The sequence below is a fragment of the Mandrillus leucophaeus genome, unplaced genomic scaffold (genome assembly GCF_000951045.1).
Source record: "Mandrillus leucophaeus isolate KB7577 unplaced genomic scaffold, Mleu.le_1.0 Scaffold760, whole genome shotgun sequence".
Classification (NCBI taxonomy): Eukaryota; Metazoa; Chordata; class Mammalia; order Primates; family Cercopithecidae; genus Mandrillus; species Mandrillus leucophaeus.
Genome location: NW_012108253.1, coordinates 67,617 through 78,955, shown reverse-complemented (window position 1 = coordinate 78,955; position 11,339 = coordinate 67,617). Strand labels below are relative to the sequence as shown.

The 11,339-nt window shown below is 43.8% G+C and overlaps 1 protein-coding gene and 1 non-coding gene across 2 annotated transcripts; both read left to right on the top strand.

The window, feature by feature from the left end:
• The first annotated feature begins 4,285 nt into the window (after nucleotides 1–4,285).
• On the top strand, nucleotides 4,286–4,374 carry TRNAY-GUA. Its single transcript is given in 2 exon segments — nucleotides 4,286–4,322; nucleotides 4,339–4,374. It is a non-coding gene; the product is annotated as a tRNA-Tyr (tRNA).
• A 1,638-nt stretch (nucleotides 4,375–6,012) lies between these two features.
• Nucleotides 6,013–8,221, top strand: ABT1 (activator of basal transcription 1). The gene is made up of 3 exons (XM_011966413.1): nucleotides 6,013–6,302; nucleotides 6,986–7,182; nucleotides 7,337–8,221. The coding sequence occupies exons 1-3, from the start codon at nucleotides 6,047–6,049 to the stop codon at nucleotides 7,715–7,717; spliced, it is 834 nt and encodes a 277-aa protein (XP_011821803.1). The 5' UTR covers nucleotides 6,013–6,046; the 3' UTR covers nucleotides 7,718–8,221.
• The last annotated feature ends 3,118 nt before the right edge of the window (nucleotides 8,222–11,339 follow it).

Below are 11,339 nucleotides of genomic sequence, written 5' to 3'. Positions count from 1 at the left end.
TTGATAGCTTCTTCCTAGTCTTCTTTACTGGTTCTTCTTCTTCTGGCTGACTCCTTAATATTGTTTTTCTCCCCAGGCTTTAGTTCTTAGTCCTCTTCTGTTATCTGTTTACACCCAATTCTTTGAGAGTCTCCTCCAGGGTCATGAACTTAAGCCTATTTCTGTGCGGATAACTCAGATTATTATATCTCCAACCCAGACAGTTTTGGCGGTTATGCATAAAGCTACTATAAATATTCACATAGTGTTATGGCAAATATATGTATAATTTCATTTTTAAAAACTGACAGTGTTTTTCAAGGTGGAACAGTTTTTATTCCCACCAGCAATATATGAGAATTTCAGTTATTTCACATCATCATCAGCACTTGGCACTGTTAATTTCTCACCTTTTTTTTTTTTTTTAACTTTAGCCATTCTCTTAGGTGTGTAAAGTATCTCATTGTGGCTTTAATTTGCATCTCCCTAATGAATAGTGATGTTGAATATCTTTTTATGCTTATTGGCCATCAGTACAGCTTCTTTTGTAAAATATCTGTCCAAATCATTTGTCCATTTAAAAAAATGTATTGTCTGGTCTTATTATTGAGTTGCAAGAGTATGTTATATGTTCTGGTTACAAGTCCTTCATCAGGGAAGTGTTTTCCAAGTATCTTTTTCTAATCTGTGACTTGACTTTTTTTTTTTTTTTTCTTTTGGTAGAGACGGGATTTCACTGTGTTGCCCAGGCTGATCTTGAACTCCTGGACTCAAGCGATCTGCCGGCCTCAGCCTTCCCAAGGGCTGGGATTACAGGCGTGAGCTACCATGCCTAGCCTGACTGTCTTTTCTTAACAGTATATTTTAAGGAACAGATTTTTTGTTAAACTGTGATGAAATTCAACTTATTTTTTCCTTTATGGTTTATGCTTTTATGTCCCATTTAAAATCTTTTTGCTTAACCTAAAGTCACAAAGAGTTTCTTCTACATTTTCTTCTAGAGGTTTTGTGTTCTAGTCCCTGCATTTAAGTCTTTGATTCATTTTGAATTAATGTTTGTACATTGTGTGATATAAGGGTCTAAGTTCATTTATTTGCATATGGATATTCAGTTTTTGCAGAATCATTCTGCAAAGTTATCTTTTTCTTATAGAATTACCTTGGCACTTCTGTCAAAAATCAATTAATCATAATCATGTAAGTTTATCTCTAGACAGGGTCATGCTCTGTTGCCTAGGCTGGAGTGCAGTTCTTCCATCATAGCTTACTGCAGGTTGGAACTCCTGGGTTCAAGCCATTACAGGCATGACACCAGGCCTAGCCTCCCATGTTGTTTCTTCTTCTTTCTTCCTTCCTTCTTTCTTCTTCTCCTCCTCCTCCTCTTCCTCCTCCTTCTCTTTTCCTCCTTCTCCTCTCCTCCTCCTCCTCCTTCTCCTCCTCTCCCCTCCTCTTCCTTCTCCTTCTTCCTCTTCCTCTTTTTCTATTTTGGCCTTACTGAATCACCATGTTTCTTTTATACTTAATTTCTTCCCCTATCTTCTACCCCAGCAGCAACTATGGATATTTTCTGTCCCTATAGTTTTGCACTTGCAAGAATTTCATAGGAATACCATAGTATGTAGCCTTTTGTATCTGGCCTTTTAAATTCAGCATAATGCAGATGAGTTTCATCCCTGTTGTTACATTTACCAATAGTTTGTTCCTTTTTATTCCATAGGAATATTATAGTGGTCTGTAAGCTTCAAGAGAAGTTAAAACCATCTAGGTAGGACTCAATTCACAAGTTGAAAAGGTACTAAAGCAATAGAGAAGGTACAGGGTGAGATTGTAATCAAGTGATGATGATACATCTCCAAGAATTATTTCAGAGAGTTAGATTTATCCATAAACCCATTTTGAACTTGTGTCTGCAAGAGGGAATAGAATGGTCATTCTGACACCAGATTCTGTAAGAAGAGGAAGAAGGAAGTCTTCCCACAAAGTGATACAGATATCTAGTGCGGAAAGGTCCTAATTACTTGTTCTTGTATTCCCAGGAGGCAAATCTTGGGGATTATCAGGGGAAAGAGCATTTCAGGCAAATGAAATTCCAACTTCAACAGCCCTGAGGTGAGATTCTCATGCTAGGATTAGTTTATAGGTAAAGAAAATAATTGATGAGATTAGCAATTGGAGTTCTTCCCGATCAAAATCAACTCTATACTACCATGTCAGTGGGAGGTATGAGGCTCTGGGAGCTTGTGAGCATAGCAGTAACTGATGAGAAACATACTGAGCATTTTTTTCAGTATGTTTGCTGCCCTCTGTGAAAATTAGTGAAGCTTTTATTCGAGAAACCATGCGAACTGAGATCCTGGGGTTTGGTGGTGAAATGGCAGGGTTGGTCAACTGCTTTTACATCTGGTGTCCAAGGCTCAGGTAAGTATACTTCATATGGGCAGAGACCATCTCATACAGAATCTGCTCATTTCTCTTCTCTGGCTTCTCGCATTTTCCCCTGCTAGGCTACATTATTGAAAAGGAATTTACCAGACCGTATATTCTTAGTTTCTCATGACAATGAATTGAATAACTGAATTACATATTAGTTATGTTGCTGCAGATATTTCCCACGGGAAACACTGGAGAGGATCTTTTGGGGAAAAAAACATATTTTTGTCAAGATTACAATTATGGAGAACTTTAATAAGTGATGATCTTTCATAGATAAATTCACCAGAACTCCTTTCCATAAATTGCACAATTTATAATTTCCATATACTTTTAATAATTTTATAAAAAAGTCTCTCCAGACACCTTCCCATTTTTCCCATTGGTGTTCATTTCTGTCTTAGGCACCGGGAAGCTGAATACCATCATAGGCATTTATTAGCTAAGCATGACAGCATACCTGTGTGAAAACTGTCAGAATCAAAATGGAGTCACTATTGTTAAAACACACAAACACACAAACTAACTAAAAACGCTGATTAATAGAGCTGGAAAAGGCCATGCTTGATAACAAAAACTATCACAAAAGACTGCAAAAACCATAACCTTGCACAGGCCATCACAATCCTACACAAAAAATACTTCTATAAGGACATCTGCCCCACAACTGCCTGTCCAACCTCGGACTAGCTTCCTCTCTACGATCCATCTTTGTAGCACATGATAATTACTTCAACACAGTTACATAATCCTTCTCATTTTTTCCCTTAAAAATCTTTGTCGCTGGGCTCGGTGGCTCACGCCTGTAATCCCAGCACTTTAGGAGGCCGAGGCGGGTGGATCATGAGGTCAGGAGTTTGAGACCAGCCTGGCCAACATGGTGAAACCCCGTCTCTACTAAAAATACAAAAATTAGCCGGGTGTGGTGGCGGGCATCTGTAATTCTAGGTACTCGGGAGATTGAGGCAGGAGAATTGCTTGAACCCGGAAGGCGGAGGTTGCAGTGAGCCAAGATCGTTGCACTCCAGCCTGGGCGACAGAGCCAGACTCCAACTCAAAAACACCTTTTTCTTCTTTTACCTCCCTGAATATACATAGTTTCCTATGGCACTCGTTTTTTCTTTGCAATGCTCTATTCCCAAATAAACATCATTTTCTTTCAGAGAGCTTCTCTTTGTTATTTAGGTTGACACCTGTAAATAGAATGTTATATTTCTTTTTTAAATTGTGGGGGGAGGGAGAAGTGTTGTGTTTCATTTATTTGTCTCATTACAATTGTGCAATATCATATGAGCCGCTGAATTCCTAAACATAAGTACACACACAACGCACTTCTTGTCTCATGTTTTGTGTCTCGAACACAAATTACAAATTATACAAATTGTGCAATTTTCCTTGCCCTTCAGAAAGGAGAATCTCAATGTTTCCAAAATGAACTGGGCAGTAACTCCGCTTCAAGGTGGTAGGTCCCCGCTTTTCAACCCAGTTGTGTAAGATAAACTTGTCTTTATTATTCACTTCCTAAAGACAAAGGAGGTGCTAAGCGGACAGGACAGCTGGACAACACGTGCAATAAGGGCAATGGTCCTATCTACTCTATCTAAGGGAGCAGTACACGGAATACTCGTGGGTTTTTTTTTTTTTTTTCTGTTTTTTTTTGGACCTATGTGAAATTTTAAATGTTCAAGGGAATTGTTCATACAATTGTATAGTCACTATCCCTACTCAGATGAGAACATTTTAGAACATTTTGGAACATTTCTAATATCCTCGAAACTTTCCTCACGTTTCCCTGTATTTTCAAAATGAACAAGAATACAGGATAGTCAAAAGCAATAGGTAAATTCTGAAGTATCCAAACAACATGCAACAACATCCTTCGATAGCTCAGCTGGTAGAGCGGAGGACTGTAGGGGTTTGAATATAGTCATCCTTAGGTCGCTGGTTCGAGTCCGGCTCGGAGGAGTTCCCTTTTAAAAGGGTCTCTCCTGGGCCTGAAATAAAGAAACTTGAAGAACGCAGTGTGCAGCTTGCTATACATGAATTTGTAAGACGCTCAGAGAAGGAAAATAATCCACCTTTAAAATGGCTAACAAGGGTTGCTTCACGGACAGTCGAGTGAGACTCAATTTTCACCAAGTTGAGGAGGGATCATGAGGAATGTGGGGAACGGGATTTTGATATCCCTCCCCTCTTCAAAAAAGGAGCAGTGTACACCTGACAGAAAGTTCTCTTCCATAAAGTTAATGAAACAGGCGTATTTGAATTCGAAGAATCTATTATTAGACTTTTAGACACTCCATGAAAGAGTGTGGGCCCTGTTACTTTAGAAATATACTTGGGGACTGGCAAAAACTGTCATCTCTGATTTTAATAGTGGATACATTTACTCCCTGCTTCCATTCTCTGGGCTACTCTGCGTTCTTGGAGCGAGATGGGAAATTTTGTCAGGCCGCAGCAAGGGTGGATTTATACTGATGGTCCTCAAACTTGCCCCGGGCTGCTTCCAGAAAGCTAATCGGATTATTTGTACTCGGTTCCCAGCAATATCCTTTGCAGTCAGCTTGTCGCTGGCGCGGATCGCAAGAACTGAAACGCCTTAAGGGTGGGGACGGCGCCCCCTGCTGGTCGCGCCCTCGGGCGACGGTAAGAGATTGAGGACTCGAGCCCGCGCGGGGAAAACGGCTATGGGCTTGGCTTAGGGATGGTTCGCAGGTCGCCTGGTAGGAGCAGGACCGCCGGGGCCTTGTCCGTTCTGTGGTTACGTAGGTCATAGAAGGAAAACTGGTTTGTGATCTGATGGGGAATCTGTGAGGACAGACCCAGGGAGGGCAGAACTAAGCGCACCGCCGGGGGGGTCGCCAGAATTGGAGGCGTGTGCGCCTCTGACAAGTATTTGCAACGTAAGTATGCATATGGATAATGTATCAATACACATGTGTAATAGATGCCAAACAAATTATGCAAATAATTGTCACATATTTAAATTTTCAGACATTCACGAAATCAAATGTAAAATATTAAACTGAAAGTTCGCAATTTAAATTTTCAAAAATTAAATCTAATTTCCAAAATTAACCGTTTTCAAAATTAAATTTTAAAATATTCAAAATTCCAAGGTAAATTTCCAGAAATAATTAAAACTTCAAAACTCAAATCTTTTAAATGAAATGTATAAACTTTAAAAGGTGAGTCATTCCTCAGCTGGAATCGCACCCAGGGCCCTCGAATAAAATGCTATTTTGATCGCTAGAAGACACAGAAAATAAAACTGCTCTACAAAATTCCCTAAAAACCCGGCATCAACCCGCCTTTAGCGGCGTTCTATAGGGTAGGTTATATCTGGGGATCTGCCTTTTCTGGTTCTGCCTGTCCTGAGTTGGAGATGTGACGGGGAATCTGTGAACCTAAAACAAGCTTCCTATCCCGCTTCCACGCTCTGAATCTGGCTTTCCACCTGACACCCCACTTCCGCCCTCTCCCCTCGGCCTTCCCCTGGACCCGACTGCATCGCCAATCATATCCTTTCATTTGTCATCACCGCCTTGGCCCCGCCCCCTCGTCTCAGGCCGTCGCACACGTTTTGCGTCAGTAGGCAAGGCACTTTACGGCCTTCGTGGCGCTCCTGTCAGTCAACATGGAGGCAGAGGAATCGGAGAAGGCCGCAACGGAGCACGAGCCGCTGAAAGGGACAGAACAGACACTAGACGCGGAGGAGGAGGAGGAGGAGCAGGAGCAGGAGGAATCCGAAGCAGCGGCCTGTGGCCGCAATAAGCGGGTAGTGCCAGGTATTGTGTACCTGGGCCATATCCCGCCGCGCTTCCGTCCCCTGCACGTCCGTAACCTTCTCAGCGCCTATGGCGAGGTCGGACGCGTCTTCTTTCAGGCTGAGGGTAAGTATGCAGACCCTGACGGTGAAAGGAGGAGGTTGTCGCTCGCTGGCGGGGTGCAAACATGGATGTCCTGTTGCTTCGCTGCGCGAGACTGAGGCACGAGTTGTTGGATTTTGGGGGTGGGGAGTGCGGTGCTCGGCTCCTGGCTGGTGAATCAGTCTGTGAGGATGCTGGGGTGGGTGGGCGGAGGGGATATGGGGAGAGTGGGTAGCGCAGTGCGTCTGGTGGTTCTTTAGTTCTCGGATTGTTACTATTCGTGTTCTTATCCGGGCCCTGCTCACCTCTCTTTCCGAATCTGTTTACTGGTTTGTTACATGAGTACAACAGAGTAAAAGCCTCGTTAGCTTTTCTACAAAACTGAACATACCCCTTTAGCATCGCGGCCTAGGTCAAGAAACTGATCAACCGCCTTTCCTCTTTCCACCCTCGATTTTACATTGAGGTTGGGGACTTGCGCGGGTGTTAAATAGCGTTCAAAGCCGGCCAGATTAAGGAGTGGACAATTAAGGAAAGAATTGAGTTAGCTAGAGGAAAGGGTGCAATTTACAGTTCCCTCCCTCCTGGGCAAAAACTCTCAGGTGGGACTCCCGCTGGCAGATGTGAAGAACGATGCGGGCAATGGGAAGTGGTTTTGAGTGAGTGCTGCATAGTCCCTGACGGGTCTTTTTGTCTTTGGCGCTCAGATCGGTTCGTGAGACGCAAGAAGAAAGCAGCAGCAGCTGCGGGAGGGAAAAAGCGGTCCTACAGCAAGGACTACACCGAGGGATGGGTGGAGTTCCGTGACAAGCGCATAGCCAAGCGCGTGGCGGCCAGTCTACACAACACGCCTATGGGTGCCCGCAGGCGCAGCCCCTTCCGTTATGATCTTTGGAACCTCAAGGTGAGGAGATAGATCTTTCTGCCACACCTCTCACCCTCCCTTCTCCCCAGCTCTGGCCCAAGTATACCCATGGCTTCTCATTGGTCTTGTCCCCCTGTCTCATCTTTCTCCCTAATCTGCACTATCCTGATCTTTTCTTATTTTCTGCCCGCAGTACTTGCACCGTTTCACCTGGTCCCACCTCAGCGAGCACCTTGCCTTTGAGCGCCAGGTGCGCAGGCAGCGCCTGAGAGCGGAGGTTGCTCAGGCCAAGCGTGAGACCGACTTCTATCTTCAAAGTGTGGAACGGGGACAACGCTTTCTTGCGGCCGATGGGGACCCTGCTCGCCCAGATGGCTCCTGGACATTTGCGCAACGTCCTACTGAGCAGGAACTGAGGGCCCGGAAAGCAGCACGGCCAGGGGGTCGTGAACGGGCTCGCCTGGCGACTGCCCAGGACAAGGCCCGCTCCAACAAAGGGCTCCTGGCCAGGATCTTTGGAGCCCCACCACCCTCAGAGAGCATGGAGGGACCTTCCGTTGTCAGGGACTCCTGAGGGCCAGGGTGGCCCCTTCCAGCTCCTAGCCCTGCTCTGCTTCCTGTCTACCTCATACTAGAATGATCGTGACTATCCAGGCAAACATTTTACTGTGTTTCTCAGACCAAGTGTCTCTGCTAAGGGCCCAGACATGCAAGTTTTGAGGGCTTCCGCTATCCTCACTCCGAACTCCTGTATATGCCTGGCTGAGTCACCTAATTCATACTGTCATACTGGCATGATTATGACTATTGCATATGCTTGTTTTGTTTGACTCTTGGCTGCCTACGTCTATAGGGTCCCCTAAAAATCCCACGTCCTGCCCCCAGGAAGGGGCCTTTATTTCCAACTAGGGGGATAATGCCTAGTCCCGGCAATCTTTCTCTGTTTAGCAGTCACAGGTGAGGGTGGTATTAGCATCTTTTTTATGTAGAAAAAATTGACAGTTAATGGCGTGGGCTGAGTTGGGAAGAAATACATTTCCTAATGTATTTATAGAAAATATTTTTATATGCCTTTTTATTTTTGTTGGGGAGGGTCATTGGACAAGTTCCAACTTTCATCTCCTTGTGTTCACCTTCATCTCCTGATCTTAGAGCTCCCCCGCCCCCGCCACCCACCTTACTGTTTAACCTGGATTTTTTTTCTATTTAATTTCTGTCTAATAGCCCAGTTTATCAATTAGTTATCTTAAGTCAGCATTTTCTAAGCCATTGTTTGAGGAAACAGTGACAATAGGTAATAACACATCTTAGTATGAAGAGTTTTACAGGCCACTAGTATAAGATAGGCATCGTGGTAGATGCATATACGGGGTGGAATGGGGGCCACGGCATGTCATAGAGCCCCTCTCAAGGGGGACCTGATTGATGATCACAGTCTTCAGTGGTGAGTCAGTCCTCACCAAGTTTTCCAGGTCATTCCTACAAAATAACTGTAAGAATAATAAAGGAGAAGTTTGAAAGAGTCTGGAGTGCTCCCACAATTGCAAACAATGCTTCCTGGGTGGAGTGTTGAGTTGGAACCATTGTAAAGGTGGGCAAAGCCTAGTAGAGAACCAGTGCGCCTCAGGTGCACTTGTATATAGTGGGGCTGAGGCAAAGGAGCCCTGTAGACTTCAAAGAATCAGTGTAAGCTACTAAAAGGAACTGAAAACCTAGGTGTCACAATAAACAGTCTACACAGTTTCATGTAGGCAAAAATTCTGATCATTTTCCAGGCTGTTTCAGGAAGTGGTAGATGATTATGATTAGTATTTTGCTTGTGCTGTTTGTTTTTGTTTTTTGTCTGTCAATGTGATGATCTGTGTTTTATGGGGTAGAGTGGATTTGTCTACTTTGGGTGTAAAATATCCTAACCACATTATGATCTTGATAGGTGCACTTTACTGGGTAGAGTAAAAAGGACCACACAGTAAAGCTTGGTATAACATTTCTCACAACCCACATACCTCTTATACTTGGCACACAAACTACATTTCCACTTAGAAACTTTCATCTTGTTTGTCTTTTTATTTCTTGTGGGTTTGTTTCATGTGAATTGTTTCCTCAGGTCATTGATGTCTTCAAGTGAAACAGAAAAATCCAGAATCTGAATTTGACAGGCTGGCATATTTATTCAGAATTCCAAGTGCCCATTGCTACTTCTGCTAGATAAAGAGATACCAACGTGAAGAAGAAACTTTCCTTCCAGTTGCTAACAGCTTAGAAAGTACAGTAGACATACTGGGTTTTTATTTAAGACTTTCTTGAATGAAGAAAGAAATTGCATTCCCAGGGTGGACAGACAGCATTAGATAACAGTATGTTCAAGGGTTGGTATTTCAGGCTTCATCTCCAAAACAGTTCGGTACAAAGAGCTCACACCTGCGGCCAGGCAAGCTGATTAAGTCACAGGTGGAGTGAGGACTGAGAATAAGTGGGTGGAATAAAATATCCTAGGGTCTTTCACCTTGACTTTAAGCCTATTGAGGGTAGGAAAATAATTTTTTTACATCCACAATTTTCTTTCTTTTTAAACAGCACTTTGTTTTTTTATATGAAGTAACTCATTTAATCCACAACTATATAATATTGTTATCCCCCCCATTAAAACTGAGCTCAGAGATATGACTCAATTTGCCTCTTAATATTTTATCCTTTGTTCCCCACCTTTTCCCCAGCTTTTCCCAGTGTGTATATAGTGAATGCTTATTACATGAAACTCATGAGAAATGCACGTCATAAACTAGAGAATGAAGTGTACCTGCAAATATGAGCGGACTTATTTTATCTAAGACCAAGAGTAGCAAATGGAGTAATAATTCTCAGTCATGATTCTGTGGTTGCAGTGTATACTCTGATTCAACTTAGTTTCACTCCTGTCTGAGAAGCTGGGACTCTGCATTTGATGGCAATGGAGTGGGCTGATTTCTTTCCAAATAAGTTGAGGTGGGACTCCTGGTAGAATAAGAGGGCTTTAATAGGGTATGTCTGGGTGCCTAAAAACTGCCTTTTTTTTTTTTTTTTTTTTTCCCAGAAGCAGGGTCTCTCTATGTTGCTCAGGCTGGTCTTGAGCTTCTAGGCTCAAGCGATCCTCCCTCCTCGGCCTCCCAAAGTGCTGGGATTACAGGCATGAGCCACCATGCCCTGCCCTAAAAACATTCAAAAGTCATACTTACAGCTACTCTCAAATTACTTTTCTTGTGATTCCTCATAAAACCTTTCTCCCTGAAATTTGTCTTGTTACATCACAGTAGAATTATGAGGGGAAAATCCTTTGGTGGAAGTCTAGGGACATGCTCAGCTCCCCAGGAGGCTTTATATGAATTTTAGCGAATTGCTTAAGATCCAATATTAGATCTGCTGTTCCCCACCCACCCCCCTTTTATTTTTTGAGACAGGGTCTCACTTTGTCACCCAGGTTGGAGTGTAGTGGCACGATCCTGGCTCACTGCAGCCTCCATCTTCTGGCCTCAAGCGATCCTCCCACCTCAGTTTCCTGAGTAGCTGGGACCACAGGCATTCACCATCATGCCCAGCTAATTTTTAAAATATTTTTTCTAGAGATGAGGTCTCACTGTGTTGCCCAGGCTACTCTCGAACTCCTGTTCTCAAGCAATCCACCCACCTTGGCCTCCCAAAGTGCTGAGATTACAGCTTCAGCGCTCAGCGCCCATCTTGAAATCAATACCTGACAGAATATTAAAGAAAATGAAAATTGGCTGGGTGTGGTGGCTCACGCCTGTAATCCCAACACTTTGGGAGGCCGAGCTGGGTGGATCACTTGAGGTCAGGAGTTCGAGACCAGCGTGGGCAACATGGTGAAATGCTGTTTCTACTAAAAATACAAAAATTAGCCGAGTGTAATGGTGGGTGCCTGTAATCCCAGCTGCGCGGGAGCCTAAGGCAGGAGAATCGCTGCTTGAACTCGGGAGGCAGAAGTTTCAGTGAGTCGAGATTAAAAATCAATCTTCTGTCACCAGGGCCATTGAAACCACACTTTTTTCGCACCCCTTGTTAACTGGAGACACGAAGGCGGGCTGAGGGGGGAGACCATCAGAAACCTGGCAATGTCTTTTGTAGCTGCGTGGTGTGTGTCCAGCCACCTTCAGCAATTATTGTAGTGGCCAGTCTGTGGCTGACCTGGGCTATCAGGGTTA